General features: G+C 37.1%; 1 protein-coding gene and 1 long non-coding RNA gene across 3 annotated transcripts in view; both read left to right on the forward strand.

The window, feature by feature from the left end:
• LOC110263987 lies at positions 15,046-15,497 on the forward strand. Its single transcript, XR_002349712.1, has 3 exons — positions 15,046-15,138; positions 15,222-15,317; positions 15,441-15,497. It is a non-coding gene; the product is annotated as an uncharacterized LOC110263987 (long non-coding RNA).
• The window catches only part of LOC107648733 (triosephosphate isomerase, chloroplastic), a 4,113-nt gene continuing 2,264 nt past the window's right edge, over positions 21,460-23,308 (forward strand). For both annotated transcript variants that reach the window (XM_021104489.1, XM_016352562.2), the window contains exons 1-3: positions 21,460-21,812; positions 22,205-22,231; positions 23,103-23,172. In XM_021104489.1, the coding sequence (XP_020960148.1) occupies positions 21,612-21,812; positions 22,205-22,231; positions 23,103-23,172 (298 nt within the window). In that variant the 5' untranslated portion in view covers positions 21,460-21,611. The remainder of the gene's footprint in view (positions 21,813-22,204; positions 22,232-23,102; positions 23,173-23,308) is intronic.

Here is a 23,308-nt window from a genome sequence, read left to right on the forward strand (position 1 = left end):
GGTGAGTTAAGAACTATACTTGCAACGTAACCATTTTAATAAATTTTTAATTCACCAGCTTCTGCTTCCCATCAATTTTTGGCGCCGTTGCCGGGGAGTTGCAATAGAGTGCTAATTTTATTAATTAGAATTTATTTATTTGTATTTTATTTAATTTTGCTACTATGAGCTGCATCTTTCTTCCGGCAAATGACGCGTTCACTTCCTGATCCGCGCTTGCTAATATTCGATCCTGAAATTGAAAGAACAATTTCACGAATAAGGCGAGAACAGCGTAGGTTAGCCCGCTCTGAGGACGGATCTGAAAGTGAATCTGAGGAAGAAACCAGCCCCCGTTTTACTGATTCGGTTGTTTTACGTGCAGAAAACATGGCAGCTAGAAGAGTTACCATCCAGGAGGAAGGAGCTCCTGATTTTACAATGCAACCGTTTCAAGCGCATCATCCAGCGGTAGCTACAGATTTTGAAATAAAGACCGCACTGTTAAATTTGATGCCCAAGTTTCATGGCCTACCTGCTCAAGAGCCTATCAAGCACTTGAGAGATTTCCAGGCAGCCTGTTCTACTGTCAGGCGTGACGGCACTGATGAAACTTCAATTCTGCTGAAAGCTTTTTCGTTTTCTCTTGAGGAAAAAGCAAGAGAGTGGTACTACACTCAACCTATAGCAAATGTATCCAACTGGGATACACTCAGAAAGGAGTTTCTGGAGAAATTCTTTCCATCTGAAGTTATTGATAAACTGAGGAAGGATATCTCTACGATTGTTCAGGATGACAATGAGACTCTCTTCGAATACTGGGAGCGCTTCAATAATCTTCTGGAAGCATGCCCCACCACATGATTGACAAGATCGTGCTACTCAGCTATATCACACAAGGTATGAGGCCCAAGATAAGACCACATTGGAAAGTGCCAGCAATGGGTCTATGAAGAAGTACAAGACCACTGATGAAGCTTGGCAATTGATCAGTGATTTAGCTGAATCTACTCGGAACCACAGACAGAAGCAAGGCCATTCAAAAGCCGTTGCAGAAGTATCTTCTGGCAGAGAGATTGCTGCTCTAACTCAAAGCATCTGTGAGATGACCAACTTGCTGAAGCAAATGCAGTTGAACCAACAAGCTCAGCAAACTCAACCGCAGCAAAACCAACAACTAGTCCCACAAAGAATTTGCGGAATTTGTGCTGATTACAGCCATTACACTGATGAATGCCCGCAGCTCCAACAAGAAGACAACATGGTGGCATCCACTCACAACTTCTATGACCGCCCCAACCAAGGGTACAATCAAAGTGGAAATAATAACCATGAATGGCAGGACAATTCAAACCAGAATTGGAGGGACAGCAATAACAGGGGAGGCAGAGATAATCAGAGAAATCAGAGGTGGAATAATAACAACAACAGGCAGCAAAATCAACCTTACCGAGCACCACACCTGAGGCAAAACCAAGGACCACCGAACAATCAATAGCAAACCTCTCAATTTACTCATTCTTCTATATCTTCTAATGAAGATTTATTACAAGCTTTTGAGAAAAGACAACTGGCCATGGAAAGTACCATAGTGAACAGTATTTATGCCAGTCTGAATGGTCTCACCTCTACTCTGCAAGCTTTTATGACACAGCTTGGTTCAGCACAAAATTCCAGTAACCAACCTTCAAGCACCATTGGAATCCCCTCTCAACCATTACCCAATCCAAAGGGAGGCATTAATGCCATCACCCTGAGGTCTGGAACTACACTGTAGGAGAGGAATCAGGAGAAACCAAGCTCACCAGAATACGCCTCAGCTGAAGAGGTGGTGGAAATCGAGGATGTTGAAGAGGAAGAGGATATACAGGACATAGCTGAAGAAGAGATAGCTCAACCACAAGAAGAAGCACCAAAAGGCGCAGGCACCACGGAAACCACTGTTCCCATTACATTTCCACAGCTTGCAAGGAAGCCCAGGAAGCAGCTGGAACCTGATCCTAAAATGGTAGAGATATTCAAAAAGGTCGAGGTAACTGTCCCCTTTTTTGATGTTATTCAGCAGGTACCTAAATATGCAAAGTTTCTAAAAGACTTATGTATCCATAAATACAAGATTAATGAATTAGAAACTATTCCTTTAGGTAGTTCTATATCTGCTTTAATGGGAGGATTACCTGAAAAATGTAGTGATCCAGGTCCTTGCATAGTTAGTTGTACTATTGGTGGTGTAGTAATTTATGATTGCATGTGTGATTTAGGAGCATGTGTCAGTATAATGCCTTTGTCCATATATGATGTTTTGAGGCTCCCTCCCTTAAAAAGGTCGGCAGCTCGTTTTGTGTTAGCAGATAAAAGCATTATTACAGTGGCTGGAGTTGCTGAAGATGTTTTGGTGAACATTAAAGGGCTCACATTTTTCACTGATTTTTATATCTTGGAGATGCCCCATAATGATTCAGATAAGCCATCATCAATCCTACTTGGAAGACCATTCCTGAAGACATCAAAATTCAAATTGGATGCTTCTTAGACATGTGGTATCTAATAATGGAATTTCTGTAGACCCAGCAAAGGTGAATGTTATTTCTAGTTTACCTTACCCCTCTTCTGTGAGGGAAGTCCGTTCGTTCCTTGGCCATGTAGGTTTCTACAGGAGATTTATTAAAGACTTTAGTAAGGTGGCACTTCCCTTATCCAGATTACTGCAGAAGGATATTGAGTTCGAGTTCAGTAAGGATTGCAAACAAGCGTTTGATAAGCTGAAGACTGCTCTAACGCAAGCCCCAATTGTGAGAGGACCAGACTGGAACCAGCCGTTTGAAATCATGTGCGATGCTTCCAACCATGCAGTAGGAGCAGCGCTGGCTCAGCGTGAAGGTAAGGATCCTTTTGTTATTGCCTATGCGTCTAAGACTTTAGACACTGCCCAGTCCAATTATACTACTACTGAAAAAGAGCTACTTGCTATTGTTTTTGCTCTGGATAAATTCCGGGCTTATTTACTTGGTACTAGAGTAGTAGTGTATTCGGACCATGCAGCTCTAAAGTATCTATTAGCTAAAAAGGAATCCAAACCAAGACTTATACGTTGGATACTGCTGTTACAAGAATTTAATTTAGAAATAAAGGATAGGAGTGGTAATCAGAATTTAGTAGCAGACCACTTGAGTCGCCTTGAACATATTAAGGATGATTCTACTCCTATAGATGATAATTTTCCTTTTGATAACCTACAAGCAGTATCTGAGGTAGTCCCTTGGTATGCACCTGTTGCTAATTATTTAGTTAGCCGCATATTTTCTCCACATTTTTCTAAACATCAAAGAGACAAGCTGAAAAGTGAGTTTAAATATTATATATGGGATGACCCATATTTATGGAGATGTGGCGCTGACCAGATAATTAGACGTTGTGTGCCTCAATCAGAATTCCAGTCTATTTTAGAGGCCTGTCACTCATCTGAGAGTGGAGGACATTTTGGCCCTCAACGAACAGCTAGAAAGATCTTAGACTGTGGATTCTGGTGGCCTACTCTTTTTAGAGACGCTGCTGAGTTTTGCAAATCTTGTCACCCATGCCAGAAATTTGGTAACATATCCAAGAGGGATGAGATGCCTCAATAATATATGCTTTTCTGTGAAATTTTTTATGTTTGTGGCATTGACTTCATGGGTCCATTTCCAAATTCTAGTGGATATTTTTATATATTGTTAGCTGTGGATTATGTTTCCAAATGGGTGGAAACAATTCCTACCCGCACTGATGATGCTAACACTGTTGTTTCCTTTGTGAGAAACTATATTATATGCCGCTTTGGATCACCACGAGCGATCGTGAGTGATCAAGGCTCCCATTTTTGTAACAGGAGACTAACAGGATTGATGAAGAAGCATGGGATAATCCATAAAGTTTCAACAGCTTACCATCCCCAAACTAATGGGCAAGCCGATGTGTCAAACAGAGAAATTAAGCGTATCTTGCAAAAGATAGTAAAGCCTCATAGAAAAGACTGGAGCACCAGACTACAAGATGCACTGTTGGCATATAGAACAGCATACAAGACACCCATTGGGATGAGCCCCTTCCGCTTGGTTTATGGAAAAGCTTGCCATCTCCCAGTTGAAATCGAACACAGAGCCTTTTGAGCAGTTAAGAAGTGCAACATGGGAATTAAGAATGCCGGAGCTGAAAGGAAGTTGCAACTGCAGGAACTGGAGAACCTTCGCCTAGAAGCTTATGAGAATTCCAGAATTTACAAGGAAAAGACGAAAGCTGTGCATGATCAAAACATCAAGAAGAGAGAGTTCCAACCTGGAGATTTTGTTCTCCTTTACAAATTTCGACTAAGGCTCATGCCCGGTAAGTTGAGATCAAAATGGGAAGGTCCATACAGAGTAGAAAAGGCTGAACCGTACGGAGTCTATCACCTAATCCATCCTTCAAGCTCTGAACTTATTAAGGTTAATGGACAACGCCTGAAGCTGTACCATGGTGAGAAGGTGCAGAAAAATAAGGAGCTTGAGATCTTCCGCCTGGAAGATCCCCACATCGCAGCAGATTGAGCTAGTGGAGCGTCCAACTTACGGACGTTAAAGCAAAGTGCTTGGTGGGAGACAACCCACCGCGGTATGATCGTTCTTTTCTTCACTTTTAGTTTTTCTTTTTTAATAACTCTTCTCTTTATTAGTGCTTTTGTGCTCTTTCATTTACATGTCTTTATACTTCTTTAAAAAAAATTTTTTTTCGCCGCGCAACGCGATCGCACCAGCGACGCGTCCGCGTGGCAGGGGGAGTAAAGAAAAATAAAAATGAACAGAAAGTTACGCAGGAGCAGCGCTGGAGTCGTGCCAATGGCACAAATTACCCCACGCGACTGCGTCGCTGACGCGACCACGTCGCATGGAAATCATGGCCTCCCACGCGACCGCGTGCCCTGAGTTTTCGACGTAAAAGGGTGCACAGTCGCATTCTGTGCGAGAGTGATGCTGGATTGGTGCTGGAAGCACATTTCTTGTCACGCGACCGCATCGCTGACGCGGCCGCGTCACCCATTTTATAACGCACACTCATGCGATCGCGTGACCCACGCGATCGCGTCACCCAATTTTGGCAATTAAAATGAATCGAACAGAGAGTTGTGCTGGAGCGAGGCTGCACTCGCGCTAGTAGCGCAACATAGGTCACGCGACCGCGTGACCGACGCGATCGCATCCCCCTCCCTGACGCGCACCCACGCGAACGCGTGCCCCACGCGGCCGCGTCGCATGCGCCGCACAGCTCAACCTCAGTTGCCAAATTATCTTATCTTTCTTTCCTCCAAATCCTAATTTTTCTTTTCCCTCCTTCTTTCTTCCTTCCCCCTTCCCCTTTCTATCTCACCTTTCACTCTCTATCTCTCTCACCATCATTAACAAAGTTTTACCTTCTTCTTCCTTCTTCTCTTTTCTATCATTCTTATTATATTATGTATATATATTATTATTTTCTTTTTCTTTTCTTTTCTTTTTCTTTTCAATTTTTTATTTTTTCTTCTTCTTTTCTTTTCTTTACATAGTGTTAGACACCTTTTGAGTCATCAACCCTCATTATATGCTTGTGGATTATTGCAAATTATTTGACAATTATTTTTCTCCCATTTAAGGGATTGCTTGCATGTTCATCTTCATATTTTCTATACCCTATTCACCATGCATGCTATGTGTTTGTGAAAAAGCTCATGTGACATTATGCACTTCTCTATGTTGCTATACTATTCAATGCTTGCTTTTCACAACTTGCCGATTCAAACACCTCAAGGAGCTACTCAAGGGACGCTTCAGAGACTCAGACACCCCGGACTCCACTTCCTTTACTAGCACAGGGAGCCATGACGGTCCCGACGATGGAGATACTGCTACCAGCCCACCCCTGTTTCTGACAGATGGCACCGAGGACGGTGCAGAGCCTTAAGTGTGGGGAGGTCGGTCAGTACCTGACTTCCGGAGGTAAATTCTCTTCTCTGGCACCAATAATTAGGATATTTTTAGTCAGATTTTTCTTTCCTTTATAGAATAGAATAAATTGCATAGGTTAGGATAGTTGCATGCATGTTCTACTTGATTGAAAAGACAATAAGTTTCTTTTAAAATCTATCTTTGGAAAAAAAATTTCACTAATTTTTCAAAAAAATTCTTATGATAAATTTACTTGAGTTGTATTTGGAACATGATATTTGAGTTAAAGAACACACAACCTGTGGAAGATTTGAGCCTTTATGAATGGTTACATTATTTAACCATAATTATTTTATTCTTGTGTGTTTACTTCTCTATGATTGTAATCTATATTTTGTTTTATCTTATATGTCCAATAGTTATATTTGCATGCTTGCACATGATTGAGGCCATTATTTGTTTAAACTCACTCATCCAAATTGAGCCTACCCTTTTCAATTACCTTTGTTAACCACTTTGAGCCTTTAATTCCCATTTGTTCGATATTTTACCACATTACTAACCTTAAGCCGAAAAATAATTGTATATCCCAAATTGAATCTTTGGTTAGCTTAAGATAGAATTATGTGTGCTAGTTAAGTATGAAAAATTGTGGGAACAAAAGTTGTTAAGGGAATGTGTCATAAAAATTTAAGGGGAATTTGGATACCTACTCATGTGAAAATATAAGAATGAAAAAAAATCTATGTGTGATAAGCTTTATTTCTTTTTAAAAAAAAATGAAAAATCAATAAATAAGGGGACAAAATTACCCCAATGTTAAATTCAGAATTCAAAGATCAGTGCACATATGATAGAACCAAAATATAAGTTGATACATGAGTATGGATTGAAAAAGGGAATTCTGGGTAGCTAGGTATGAACTTTAAAGATTACATTAAGTGTATACAAGTTATGTTAGAGTTTGGGTTAATTAAAGATTCAATTTATTAGCTCACTTGACCAAATATATATCCCTACCTATACCTTAGCCCCATTACAACCTTGAAAGGACCTCATGATGTTTGCATTGATATATTAACTGTTGTTGATTGGTTAGGAGAAGAACAAAAGTTAGAAAGCATGATTAGAGAAGGATAGAGTGATCACCCTATACACTAGAGATTAGAGCGTACATACAGTATCAGTGAGGGTTCAATGCTTGAATTTTCATGTTTCCTGCTTTCATAAGCTATCTTCTTGCACTTTTATCGGTTTTATTGTATAATGATAGAATTAGAGGAATTTGATTTGTAATTGTTTTGAAGGGCTTATTTACTTTTGATCAAGTGGACAATAATCATATAGTTGCATTTATTTATATATGTAGGATTGCATTGCATTTCATGAGTTTCTACATGTTCATACTTATTTCCTTGTCTCCTTCAATTTAGCATGAGGATATGCTAATGTTTAAGTGTGGGGAGGTTGATAAACCACTATTTTATAGTTTATATTGTGTTTAATTGTGTGGTTTTGTCATATCCTTACCCACTTATTCATCAATTTAGCATGCATTTAGATTTCCTTCCTAAATTTAGTACATATTTGAAAATTGCTTCCTAGAGACTTTAATTATTTAATTTTAATTCTCTTTTATTCTATTCGATGCCGTGATCTGTGTGTCAATTGTTTCAGGCTTTATAGGGCATGAATGGGATGAAGATTGGAGAGGAAGCTAGCAAAAATAGAAGGAACACAAGAATTTGAGGAGATAACCAGCGAGAAGTGACGCGGTCGCATGGCTCACGCGACCGCGCGAAGGAGCGCAAATCGCAGTGACGCGGCCACATGGCTCGTGCGGCCGCGCGGATTGGAAAGCGCAAGCGACGCGGTAGCGTGGACGACACGAATGCGTGGAGAGGAAAAAGCGCAAGCGACGCGTCTGCATGGATGACGCGATCGCGTGACATGTGAGATCTGCATAATCTGCAGAATTCGCTGGGGGCGATTTTGGACCTTATTTCGGCCCAGTTTTCGGCCCGGAACAGCAGACTAGAGTCAGAGAATATGCAGAAACAACACACACATTCATTCAGTAGTTTTAGATCTAGTTTTTCACTCTCTTAGGTTTTTCTCTCTAGTTTTTAGAATTTTAATTTTCAATTGGTCTTAGCATTGGAACATTGAGAAGAGTTATTTTCCTCATCAAGACTTCATCATTCTAGTTTGTTTGCTTAACTTGGTTTTATTCTTCCATGTTCTTTGTTTTGTTCAATTTTGTCATTCAGATACTTTTATGATTATTTAATGCAAGGATTATTTCTTTTTTTTAATTCAATTTCAATTCCAATAATCATGTATTCTTTTAATTCCCTTTCATGTGCTATGGATTCTTTATTTACAATGCGTGAGTAGTTTCACTTGTTTGACTTTCCCTTACCTAGTAAAGGATAACCAAACAGAATAACCATTAATTATAAATTAATCTTACAATCGCACCATCAATAGTAGAAATTCCAACCAATCAACTCCCAGTCAAGGCTTTTATTCATATTATTTAAATTTCCTCAATTTACTTCCCAATTTACTTAGCTCAACTTCTTGGAACATCTGATTAATAAGATAGCACACTTTTCTGCAACTCGTTGGGAGACGACCTAGGACTTAAAACTCCTAGTAATTTTAATTGAAATTCTCTGTGACATACTTTTAAATTGATAGGCAGATTTTCGGTGTGTTAAGAACTATACTTGCAACGTAACCATTTTAATAATTTTTATTTCACCAGCTTCTGCTTCCCATCACCTACCAAGCTTTCAACTGCAAAGTGCTAACCCAACTTGCAAGAGGATTCCCGCAGAATCATGAAACACAACATAGATGTACAAAGGACCTCTAAGGACATTTATGGCTTTTTCTTTTAATTTTGCACTGTCTGCCTTTTTTCGCTCTATGGCTTTTTCTTACAAACCTCACTGTTTGCCTTTTTCCATGAGACTCAAGACAGACAAAATTAAGCAGAAAATTACAAAATAGAAAACATTGAAGGAGAAGAACTTCTGTTAGCTTAGGTAGCTATGAGAACTCTGTGCCTTGCACTCTCACTCCTTGCTTCATGCCCTGGCTGTTCACCCTTATATATAGGGAGAAGCCTCCACGGTTGAAACCAAACCAACCAAGCTAATCTTCTTTTTCTTCATGCAAACCAGTTCGGCCAGAGAGAGAGAGAGGAGAAGAAGCCGAATGTAAAACCCAACATGCAATTATCTCTAGTCCTTCCTTGGTTACCAATCTTCATCAATCCGAGCCCTCCATCTTGCCTTGCCCTCCAAGACGGACTCCTAGCCCTTGATGCTTCAAGATGATGACAACTTCATCTGCTCCAATCTTCTGCCTCTTCCATCACGTAGCCACTATAGCTACTTCCTGTGGTGGTTGAGCAAAGACAGAGACAAGCCATCCCTCCAAGGATCTTCCTCTACTGACCGAAATCTTCTTCATTCATTTTTTAGGTATGGAGAAACCAAGATCTCTTCACCAAATCTTACCATAAGTGATGAGAATCTCAGCCACAGCATACTTTTTGTTTTTTTTTTCTTGCCATCATTGTGATGATCTTGTTGCTTGCACTTTCTTCTTTTCGGTGGCTCAAGGTTTCTTCCATAGCTGTTGTGTAATGACCGAAAACAAGAAGCAAGATAAGAAAGAGAGGAGAGAGAAATTTGAACACTAACTAATGGATTTTGATAAAGTAAATCAAATTTCCACTTCCCTTGTATGTGGTAGCGTGTAGCATTGATGATGTCCATCAAATCAATAGCTAACTCTCTCTCATGTTTCCAATGTAAGTTTAATTCAAGTTAAATGAATTTGAAATCCATCACATGATGAAAGTAGGATCCGTTGGAAGCAATGAAACTTTACTTTCTTAATGGTTTCGGACCATGCAAGCTTGCTTCTAGCAAGCAATTTAGTTTTGGGCTTAGTTCAACATGATTCTGGCCCAATTAACCACAAATTGCTTCAACCACTTTATATAACAGATTTTGAACAAAGCTGAATGTTTACAAGCATATTGGGCTTGCAGCAATAATGATTCAGACTGGCCCAACAAATAAAACACTTCAGGCAACATTCATTTGACAATATTGCACAAGGCTGAAATTTGATTTCATTGGGTTTAGGATCTTTTCTTTTCTTTTCGGCCCAACAACAAAACCTGCATAGCAAAATTATTTAATTAATAAATTTGAATTGGAATCAAATTAATAATTTTGCATTTAATCATATTAATAATGTTTGATCATCACTAATTTAAATTAGAGTTTTCCAATCTCATCAATTATTATTATTATTATTATTATTATTATTATTATTATTATTGAATAATGATGATCATTCACGTGATAATAACTTTTACCTATAAAATATCTAAAATTAAATAATATTCAAGTATAATTAGGTGACAATTATAATTCAAATTATTGCATATGAAGTCACGTGAACTATTATTATAATTGATATAATTGATATATACTCTCAATCTTATCGATTATATCAATTTAACTATATCAATTATATTCAAATTATTAGTCAATAATTTTAATGAAAATTCTTGCTATAATTAGATTATTCTTATGTTATTATCTTGTATTAATAGTTATAATTAATTCAATAGAGATATTTATTCAGTATATATGTTATCTATATTAATTATATGTCAATATTTTTAAGAATGAGTTAAGAAAATAGATATATAAATATATATATAATATTATTGTTATATAAAAAATAGATATAAATATATATAGACTGTATTATAAAAAAAATAAAGCCTATATATAGGAATAACAAAAAACACAAGTAATAACACATCATATATTAATTTTTTTAAAATTATATAATTTTGTCATATCATGATTAGAATCATTATCTTCAATCATGATCAGAGAAATCCCGGACAACGAATAAGAATATTATACCTAATATACACATATTAAAATAGAAATATATGTCTTGAAATTTAGAAATATAAATTCTATTATATCTTCCTAAACAAATCTAAACAACTCTACACTAATAGCCCGTGCTATGTCGTGTTAATTGACAACATATACTAAACTTAACATGTCTAATTGTATATTAACTTGACATGTCTAATTGAACATTAATCAAATATATTTATAAAATTCTTTTAATTTAGTTATTTTTTTCAATTATATAAACTCTGATACCAATATGATATAGTGACTAAATTAATAAATTTTCATAAACATATTTGATCAGCGTCTAATCGAACATGTTAATTACGTATTATGTTTAACATTTTACATAATTAATAGCGGACAAAAATTATTAATGGAATAACTAAAAAGATAAATATGGTTAATTTATAATCTTTAAAAAATTAATTTAATGGATCAAATCCGTTAAAGAACGAATTTAGAGAAAATCTCAATTTTTATGTCACCCATTAAGTATTTATGTAGATAAGGGAAAATGGTTAGTTCAGAGTTATTAATGTGAGATAGCTCTATGGTTAAGGCCAATTTATAGCGTTAAGCTCTGCACAAAATCTGATTCACTTTCTTACTTCTCTGTCTCCCAAGTAACATGATGTCACAACTCACATGTATGAACCTTTGCAGAATTGGAACACCATTGTGTTTCAGACTTTCAGTTTCATCCTAAATTTGCAATTATTCTTAAGGGAAAAAAAAATCTTTATATCTTTATCTGTGTTCTCTTCACTTCTCTATATGTCTCTATCTCTATTGGTTACTACTCACATGTCACAAAAGAAAAGAACTCTCCTCTCTTTTCTCTCCTTGCATTGAGGATTGGGCTACTTGGGTTGTTAAAAGTTCCAAACTTTGTTTCATTTCTTTTCATGGTGGTCCATTCCCTTGTGCTTGGTTTTGGTTTTGACAACCCCTTTTCACACGGGTTTTTCAAGTTATTATTATTATTATTATTATTATTATTATTATTATTATTATTATTAAATAAGAATTAGAATTATATTAATATTTTTAAAATTAATATAATTAAAATAACTAAAAATATTTAAAATTAATGTGCGTTATTAATATCATAAGATTTGATCATTTTATGATTAGAATCAAATATTCTTATTACGGGCCTGCTACACATACAAGCTTACAAGCTTACAAGTTGGCCCAGCCCAAATACAACTCACGCACATGAAGAGGGATTACATGGAGCGTCAACTTCACGCGCTCAACACTCAAACGGTTACGTATCCTACGAGTAATGGCAGACTCTTCCACTTCTTCCACTTCTTCCACTTCTCAAACCGATTCGAAAACAAGGCAACGCTTCCATTTTCGAGCGAAAATCAAAGTTCAAAATATACAAGTCGTCGCTAACCTTCGAAACCTCCATCAAAACACCATCAAACTCTCCATCAAGAATCTGAAGAGAAAACAAAGCAACAATACTCAAGGTAAGTTCATTACGAACTAGGTTTTACTTTTCTTCTACGTCGTTGTTCTAGGGTTTACTGTTATTCTTGCTTCTTTGTTACACTGTTCTTCTACGTTGTTGTTCTAAGTTCTCCTGTTATTTTTGTTGTTCTAGATCTTCTAGTAACTGATTTTTGGGGGTATATTCCATAGATTGGGGGGTGTATACTGCTTGACATTATAATGTTGCTTGATATTGAAGCATGTTTGAGTGATATCTGACTGATATATATATGAATGTATCTGAATCATATCTACGGGTGTATCTCACTGTTATCAATGGGTGTATCTTACTGTTATTAATGGGTGTATCTGACTCATATATATGAGTGTATCTTACTCTTATCAATGGGTGTATCTTGCTGTTATTAATGGGTGTATCTGACTCATATATATGGGTGTATCTTATTGATATCTTTGGATGTATTTTTCGTTTCAGAGAAAATAGCAGCAAGAAACCAAACAAAAGACCTTAAGTGTGCCACACATCTCCTAAGTGATAAATTCAGAAACATGAGTGAGGAGAAGAAGGCAATTGTGATGGATCTCAGATTCGGTGGGTTGATGCACATCCCACCACTAAGGGTGGATCACCAACTGTTAAGGGAGCTGGCAAACAACTTCAAACTTGGGGAGAACAGACTGAAAACAGGATATGGTTCTTTCAAAATAACACCAAAAACAATAGGTGATGCGCTTGGCATCAATGCAACAGGTAACTAGCTTAAAATTATAGGTGTATATTAAGTTGATGCTTGGGTGTATTTATGTTGATGATTGGGTGTATTTGAACCGACTTGGATACTTTGTTATTTTCCTTTTTGTAGGAGATCTATTTCCTGAGAAAGTTGAGTATAAGAAACTTTCTGATGATGACAAAATAATTTTTAGAAGATTTCAGGGTAAGACCCTCAAAAGTCTTACCGATGAGATGATGAAAATCGGCGTTGGCAACGAAGAGGAACGCCTGATGTTCAAGAGGATATTCATCCTCTATATACAGATGGCGTTCCTTTTGCCAACGACGATAAACAAAATATCGCCTGTGCACTTGTCCCCAATTTTTAAGATGGACGGCATATCGGAGAGAAACTGGGGGGGCATGTTTTGACCTTCATGGTCAAGGGCATCACAGACTACAAGGAGAAAAAGAAGAAGGCAATTGATGGCTGCCTCTTCGCCTTGATGATAATTTACTTTCATCTTTCAAAAAATAAAGGCAAGAAGAGGGCTGAAAGACCACCGAAGCCCTGGATTGCCAACTGGACTAAGGAGCAGTTGGTGGAAAGAATGACTGCAGAAAGAGAGAAAATTTTGGTAAGTAAACATAATATGTTGATTATATTTTATTTACCTGAATGCTGCTAGCTAAAATATCTAATGTTTCAGGGGATTGTGAAGATGGCGGAGACAAGAGCAAGAGAAAAAATGAAAAAAAAAAAGAAAAAAAAGAAAAAAAACAAGAAATAAAAAAAACAAAAAAAAGGAAGGCGAGTTCAACATCGTCTTCGGAGACAGAAACAACTACTGACAGTGACACTTCTACCTCTAAGTCTGAGACTCAAGAAGACTCAGAGGATTCAGGAAGAAAACACCCCAGCAAAAAGGGGAAAAAGTAAGTACCATACTTGGGTGTAATTTCTTTTTCGAGTTGGGTGTATTTTGTTGATCACGTTGGGTATATGTAGTTTACTTGGAGAAGGAAAAGAAAAAGACAAAAAAGTAAGCACTTCTTTGGATAATATTCTGTGATAAAATTAATTTTTTATTTCTGATTGGTACTCTTTTTTTTCCACCCAGAACACAACCAAAAAAGAAAGTTGTTGTGGAGGATTCACCTCCTGAAGAAGATTAATACTTTGATGGGTACAGTACCTCATAAGCTATATTACTGTCTATCATCGTAATTATTTTTGTTAACATCTTCTTTTATGAATGTAGTGAGAGATATGAAATATCAAGTGACGAACTAGAAGAATGGCTAAGGGAAAATGTTGATAAATCTGCTATAGAGGGGTATGTCTTACTGGGGTGTCTATTTCAGATTTTGGTGTGTTTTGTTTGCTAATAATTGTTTCTTGTTTCGCAGGGAGAACCAAGCTGACCTGCGATCGACAGAAGGTCGCTATGTGTCCTCTGAAACGTAAGAAGCTTTATTTAATAAAATCTTGTTATCACTATTTGGGTGTATTTTGTGGAACCATTTGGGTGTATTGTGTTGATCAAGTTGGGTGTATGTTGTTTATTAAGTTGGGATATTTCGTTTGTTGTGTTGGGTGTATATTGTCCATTCGGTTGGTTGTATCTTGTGCATTCATTTGGGTGTATTTTATACCTATATCTTATTTTGTCTAAATAACATGAAATCTGTTTTAGAATACCGGCTGTGAACTTGGGAAGTGATGATCCTTCCTCTCAAGGACGCACAGAACAGAGTAGTGTAAATCAGCCGTCAGAGAGCATGTAATTTCTCTTTTAGATAACCGTTACTTTTTTTCTTCTATTACCTTCTACTTCTAATTCTATATATATATTTTTTTAGAAAAAAAGTCCTTTATTATTTTATTCAAGAAAAAAAAGGCAGGAAAAAAAAGCAAAAACTGCAAGTATGTAAGTTCTCAAAAAATAAAGCCTGTATTCTTTTTGAATTGTTCGGGTGTATTTTTTGACCTTCTTTGGGTGTATTTTAGGTTGAGTCCCGCTGATTCGAATATGATGGTTGTGAGGGAACAGACACCGTCGGATGCGCTTACAATGTGAGTTTTCCAAGAATATTTCAACCTTATAACCTTATTATTTTCAAAGGCGTTGTTAACCCTTCATTTTTCTTCTTGTTTAGAGTCCCGATTCAGGTTTTTGTGCCGGCATCCCAAACAACCACTGAGACAGATTTTGAACCAACCCCTATGCTACAGATTGAAGGGACTACAGAAACGTAAGAAATAGTATTGGGTGTATATTTGTTTAGAGTTTGGGTGTATATTTGCTAACAGTTTGGGTGTATATTGTTCCTGATTAGTTTTTTTTACGCCATGATTAATTTTTTGTAACTGTGCAGCACTCCTGAACCCCCCAAACAACTTCAAGAGACCACACCCACGCTTCCCCCAGCTCCAACTAAAATGTAAGTTCATCAGACTAAAATCAATCTTTGCTTATCATCCGTATATTCTTATTCTTATTCTTATTCTTATACATGATGACACAGTCATTCAGACGCAGAAGACGCTGCTGCCCTGTTGATGATGGCACGGACAGCATCTTATGTTCCTAAAACAGATCCAGGGGTGCCATCATTCAGCCTTGGATTGACTGATTCAAGCCAGGAGGGAGCGTCAACGCAGGAGACAGAAAGGGCAAAATCTCCAGAAGCTGCAAATTTGATAGAACAATTAGACGATTTGGTCCAAAAAATAGCAAGCAGTGCGGCGAAGGGAAAAAACAAAAGTCCACAAATTCAAAGGGAGACTGGGGGGGAAAGTTCTGCGAAGTTTGAAACTCCTGGGGGAATAAATCAGATTACGGATGATATGAAACAAAAGTGCTACATCTGGGCGACGCGACTGAAGGAAGACGCAGATGGCAATACTAACGAGTATGAGCACATGTGCACTCTAATTGCCCAAGATAAATACATTTTGATTAGAATGCACCTTGCATCCCTCCAGGCAAAAAGTGATATAGAATCTGCGGTAATATTAGAATAACATTAATGTTTTTACACCAAAGTCAACTGCAATGTTTATTAATGTAAAATTGCTTTCGGCATATATTTCTAGATTGTATCTGCCGTCTGCCACATCCTCAACCAGAAAAATGAAAAGAGGTTTCAAGAACAAATATACTGTTTCCCTGGACGATTTGGTCCAAAAAATAGCAAGCAGTGCGGCGAAGGGAAAAAACAAAAGTCCACAAATTCAAAGGGAGACTGGGGGGAAAAGTTCTGCAAAGTTTGAAACTCCTGGGGGAATAAATCAGATTACGGATGATATGAAACAAAAGTGCTACATCTGGGGGACGCGACTGAAGGAAGACGCAGATGGCAATACTAACGAGTATGAGGAGATGTGCACTCTCGTTGCCCAACATGAATACATTCTGATGAGAATGCACCTTGCATCCCTCCAGGCAAAAAGTGATATAGAATCTCAGGTAATATTAGAATAACATTAATGTTTTTACACCAAAGTCAACTGCAATGTTTATTAATGTAAAATTGATTTCGGCATATATTTCTAGATTGTATCTGCCATCTGCCTCATCCTCAACCAGAAAAATGAAAAGAGGTTTCAAGAACAAATATACTGTCTCCCCCCCGATATTGTGGTAAGTGTTACTTCTACGAACTTTGGGTGTATTTTCTGTATTGATTTGGGTGTATTTTTTACGTTCAATTGGGTGTAAGTTGTGTAGTCATTTGGGTGTATTTAAAGTATTCACTTGGGTGTATTTTCAATATTTTATTTCTTGTTTCGCAATTCTTGCAGAACATGGCACTTTCGGATCACCCAAACGGGGAATTCATATCACCGAAAACGAATAAGGAATTCAGGGTGGAAGACTACCCGAGTTTTATTCCCTTCATAGATGCAAAAAAATTAACTTCGCATCCATATGTAAGTTTCATTTGCTAAATTTGTTAGTACGCTTCTTTACTTATATGCCAAATAAAATAACACTGTTGAAATGTGGCAATCCTTCAAATTTTTGCACCTGTTTGCTACTCGGGGCATTGGTGGTTATGGCTGATAGATACAACGAAGCGGAGATGTCATATACTTGACCCGCTACACAAAAAAGCTCCCGGCGAAGAGAGAAAGAAGGTTAATAAATTCACCGTAAGTTGCCTCTGTCTTCTTTACTTTAATATTTAGGTCTATTTCGTTAGTTCTGTTGGGTGTATATTATCCATTCAGTTGGGTGTATCTTGTGCATTCATTCGGGTGTATTACTGATTTGTTTTGGTATTTAAGGGATATGTATTTTCAAGATTGATAACATATGCCGGCGGGGAACCTCTGAAGAAAGGCGAGAAGGAGAAGGAAATTAAATCATCATATGTTAAAATATCAGGCCAAAAATCAAGGTATAAATTTGTGACTCTGAACATTAAACTTTCGTAAATGAGATTTATAATTTATTTTCTTCATTTTTAGCTATGACTGCGCTATCTACGTTATGAAGTGGATGGAGTTAATTGAGCCGGAAAACATTAAAAAGGGGAAGTATGAATGGGATAATTGGCCACAGGTAACTGTCTTTAGAACTATATAACTCTGTATTACTTTACTGAATTAATATTGCTGTTTAAACAGAATATACTTGTTAATTGTAGGAGGAGGTGGACCACTATAGAGTAGAGTATGCTTCGCGGATACTATTCAGTGAGATGAATAAAGAGAGAGATCGGGCAATTAGAGAGAGTAATGCTATAAAGCTGTCGAAGCCATCCTCTGTATTATTGAGTCCGTTTTGTCAGATAAATTCTGCTGATATAGAAACTGCGTAAATATTTGTAAATTGAACAAATGCTGTAAATATTTGCCATTTATCAACAACTTCTATTCCATGTATATTTTTTTCCATAGTTAAACTATCTGTGCCGTTAAACTGTCCGTGCTGTATTCAAAAGCTGTATTACAGGTGGTAAAATATGAAGGAAAAAATCAAGGCATATATAAACACAAATTATAAACTGTTACACCCAACGCAGGCCTAATAATACACCCAAGATTGCATAAAATATACACCCAAACTGTCTGTGCTGTATTCAAAATGTATGAATTACAAGTACTAAAATATGAAGAAAAACATCAAATCAAATATACACCCATAACCTGCGAATTTTTACAGCTTTTGTTCTATATGTATCTATATATGTATCTATATGTAAATTGTCAATGAACAAAAATACACCCAAAAGAACAGTTCTTTTACACCCATATTCTTTAAAGCTATACACCCAAAGAGTTATCCCCTGCTGCTGGTACCCTGAACTGATAATTCATAACGTGTCCTTGATATTGGCTGGAATTTGAATGCACCGCTGATGCAGCATCAAACAGGTTTATCTGAATATAACACTCACATATTAGCTAAACTATTAACGAGAAAAAAAAACTCAATCGCCACAAATTTAAAGAACATTACTTTTACCTCGCTTAAAACTTTCGTCTTCTTCTTCTTTGTGGCATTTGCGATCTGTTTGTCCAACTTTGAACCTAGCATGTTTTTTGGATGTCCTCTTGTTCGAATCCTTGGCGGGCTTTGAAGCTCGTTAACGGATTCCAAGTTGGCGTCTTCGTGGGATAAAGAAGATGTCCCCTTCCTTTTGACTTTTAATGATTCCATCTCGGCCATGACGTTATCGTACGCACGGTGCAGAATTGCAGTCAGCTCCTCCGATTCGGATGCAAATTCACAAATATTTTGCGAACGAAAAACCAATTGGTCGAACCTCTTGCTTCTTGGCTCCATCAGTGGCTCGTCGTGGCTGCTCTTGATGTGTGTGTGTCGCCTCTTTACCTTCTTGCTCCATCGTTCCAGTATATATCTAGGTGACACTTGGCTTACTTGTTTGAAGCTTAACACGCTTAGTGCGTGACGGCACACTATCCCTCTCGACTCGAATAATAAGCATTGGCATTTTACCTCGACTGCAACTGAGTCGTAAGTAACCACAAACTTGTTGAATATTGAGCTGGAAACTTGTTCTCCGACTTCGTATACTGAATAGCCTAGAGCGGAATTCTTTAATCTGGTGATGCAATTCGCCTTTCCTCTGAATTGCGCTTGGACTTCCCTAAACTTTGCATGAGTGTACGCATCTTGAAACTGAGCTTCAATGGAGGATTTGGTTGCACACGGTATGACCGTATGAAAATCTGCAGCATCTGATTCTCTCTCTGCTTGCTCCCTGCTTCCGAGGCAATTATCGTATTGTTTGAGGAACTGAATAAGCGAGCTGTTCCGGGTGATATACTTGTTAAAAAATGAATGCATGCTCTCGTTCCTTTGTGTGCTTCTCATCCCTGCCCAGAAGTGGTGATCCAGATAGATAGGAACCCATATGTGATGGTCTTCGTATAGATCTGCATAATACACCCAAACACAGACTATAAATACACCCGAGGGAACATGCAATTTACACCTCTGCTGCAGATTTTAAAAAGACATTACCTGAAAGCCACTTGTTGTCCGCAAGACCAAAATTCAGCAGAAAAGCATTCCAATTCCTATCAAATGAGTTTCAGCTTAATCGATTGATCCTCCTCGAGTTCGAGCTCAAAAAAGAAATTCGGATTCTTCTCTTTCATTCTTAAGAAATATTTTCCGAATTCCTTTGCATCTTCTTGTTCGGAAACATTCCGCACTTCCCTGGTAATGTAATTCCTCACGTCCTTTTCGATAAAATTTAACTCGCGGTGACCCCCGGCAGCCGCAACAAATGATTGGTAGGTTTTGCTTGGTCTGATACCGGCCTCCTCGTTATTCTCTATCGTACGACGAATGGACATGCTTAGTTCCCTGTGCTGTTTGAGCATCTCTGCTTTACTTGGACAGCAGGGGTGTGAATGATCCAGCACAACCTTTGAAATGATCCAAGCACCGACATCCTTCAATGTGTGTATATAAATTCTTGCAGGACAGTTTAAACCGGCTGTCGGATTGGTCTTCTCAGTCGGAGATATTTTAGATTTCCATTTTCTCTCTCTGCTACATGTAATCAGTTGATTTTTAATCTCGTTTCCCTTCCTATTTGTGCACCGAACTCTTGTAGAGAAACCTGCAGCCTTGGCGTAGTTCCTGTAAAATTTTTCAGCATCTTCAAGGGTGGTAAAGGTCATTCCAACCTTCGGAACAAGCTCGTCATCAACAACCGAGAGAGGCTACACAATACACCATGTCAGAAACTGTGAATACACCCATAGATATGATTCGAATACACCCAATCATGTCTAATATGATACACCCTTTACCGCAACAACTCAACTACAGAATGACCTTTAAAGTCATAAACTGTAAATACACAGGCTGCAGAATACACCATGTCAACAACTAAAAACACACCCAATCATGTCTGATATAATACACCTGAACAACAACAACTCAATTAAAATAACAAAAAACCAGTAAAGTTTAAATACACCCACACTTCTAGCAAAAATACACCCAAAAAAGACCTGATCTACACCCGAGCATCTGCTACAAATTCCAGATAATTAATCACAACTAATACATTGAATCGACAGATTCATGTTAACGTGTTAGTTTCACAGTCAATGTTCAGCAATTTTTCAACTACACAATGCTATACAAATTACTGAAAGAAAATTCATACTAATCTTATGTAAATCAAACCTCAGGAACTTCATTAGATTCAAATTCATAATCCACTTCGCCTGGATTCAACTGACAATCTGAGGTTGAATGATCCATTATCTTCAAAACGAGTTCAAACTTTGATTTCAGAAAACAACAAATCAAAATAGAAAACGAAGCTCGAGTTGCACAGAGAGAGGAAAGTAACATAAACGAAGAACATACCAGTGAGAAAAGGAGAGAAAAAGAACGATGGAGAAGAAGGAGGGAAGACGCGCGAGAAGAAGAACAACCAAATCTCAAAATAACGAAAACGAAGAAGGAAACAAATCTTTTAAATTTGGTAGTTAGATATACGCGGGATCTTATATAGCGCGTGTATACAACGTATGTGGAGCAGCGCGTATTTTTGTTTTATTGCTTAATGAACTTGTAAAGCATACAAGGGCTTGTATGCAGAGCTTTTCCGTTCTTATTATGATTACCACGATCGGTGCCATTATCATATCATTATCATATTATTATTATTATTAAAAGTATTTTTAATTGATGATTGATAAGTAGTTTAATAATGCATTGAATATTAATTTGATATAATTATAATGAAGATATGTTCCTAAAATAGTATAATTATGTATTATTTATTAAATATTAATTATAATATAATTATAATAAAGATATTTTTTATAAAATGAGCTAAAAAAACAATTAATTTTATTAATGTATGGTTATATAATTAAATGCAAATGCAATTAGGTCTTAGGACTGACTTTGGTGGTAGGTAAAGGGATGTAGAAAGGGTGTGTCGCGAACAAAAACGAAACCAATCCAAAACTAGAAAATATAGCTGCTTTGGTTGGTACCTGAACCTACAACACGCCTCGACCACCCAAACACTTCCATAGCCATGGCTGCAACCTCATCATCACTCGCTTCTCATCTCTCCATTGGCCTTCGCCGCCATTCCCCCAAGCTCGATTCTCTCGGCTCTCAACCTTCTCTCTCTGCCACTCACTCCTTCTTCGACACTGTTCACTCCAACCTCCGCTTATCCTTTACTGCTTCCAAACCCTCCCGCCCCGTCGTCGCCATGGCCGGCACTGGAAAGGTTTCTTCTTTTCCCCCTTTTTCTTTTCTATCTCTATTAAACATGAAGGTTTTGTTTTGTTTTTTTTGGCAAATTTCAACTTTAGAAAAGAAAAAAAAAAGGGTTAACTTTTGTTGATTAGGTTAAACGATTGATTGTGTTTTTCTGTGGAGAATGTAATTTTCCTTAACGGGTTTGGATTGATCCGCTTGTTATAGCTGGATTAGCATAACTCAACTCACTGTGTTCTGAAACAGTTTGTGGAATAATACTAAAGTTATTATCCACTCACTCAGAAGCATTTCTACTAATTTTCTTTCTCAATGTACTGTTTTCTTTTTAGTGTTTATGTATCCGTCTTGCTACTTGTATATTGGTTATTGATATTATTCATTCCCTTTTTGTGATTCCAGTTCTTTGTTGGTGGCAATTGGAAGTGTGTAAGTGTCTATCCCTCATATTCTTTTACACTATTTATGGTTTCTTTACAGTGCTCCATGTAGGTGGTTGAATATTTCAGTCCTTGTTTTTTCTTATTTTAGCATAAGCAGCTTTTATTTTTGGCACTACAGCAATTATGGATTCTAACTACCAAATCACAACTCTCAATATATTTTCTTACACTTATAGCAGCACATTATGGAATGTAAAATCCGCAGTATAACTCACTAGGTATGTTTTGTTGAGGATATAATATTAAAATATGTAGCCTTTGCGATTTCTGTCATTTTTTTGGGTAATAAGATTTTCTTTCCCTTGAGTCTCCCTGTGGGTTTTGTTGAACTCGGTCCCTTATAACTTCCTATAACACAAGTTGATTGCACCATATAGTTTTCTGAAGTTAGCATCCTGCCCCCTTTTTTATATGAGAAACTCCTCTTCATTACAGAACTAAAGAAACACATTTTGCTTTTTTCTTTTCATGGCTTCATCACTAAGTGGAACAGTTTTGGACAGTGAAACCTATCCTTTAGACTGTTAAAATATTTCCAATGAGAAAGCAGCCTGTATTTCTCATGATACATGGTCATGTTGTGAATTTCCTGCATGCTTCAAAGGTTTTTTTTTTTAATTGCATTTTTCAGTAGTTTTTTTTTTCTGTTTTATATGCTTTCAACCACCTATAACTAAGCATGCTTTTGGTCTCATGGGTCAGTTAATCGCTATTGCAGTTGGAAACATCATCACATGATCTCATGATTCAATCAATTTGAAGTTCAGTAATAAATAGGATTGCATTTCACATTTTCTCGTTCAATACTATGTGTATACTTGTATATAATTTTTCATTACTTTTGTTGTTGTCTCTAGAATGGAACAAAAGACTCCATCAGTAAACTTGTCTCTGACTTGAACAATGCGAAATTGGAGGCTGATGTTGGTGAGATTTGGTGTTCAATCTTCAATTTTAAGTGTTTCCTGTTGTAAGCTTTAGTCAATGACAAATATATTCTTCTTTTCAACTTTGTACCATATAAATTAAGAATGGCTCAGTTACTGAAATAGAAGCCTATCCC

The sequence above is a fragment of the Arachis ipaensis genome, chromosome B06 (assembly GCF_000816755.2).
Source record: "Arachis ipaensis cultivar K30076 chromosome B06, Araip1.1, whole genome shotgun sequence".
NCBI lineage: Eukaryota > Viridiplantae > Streptophyta > Magnoliopsida > Fabales > Fabaceae > Arachis > Arachis ipaensis.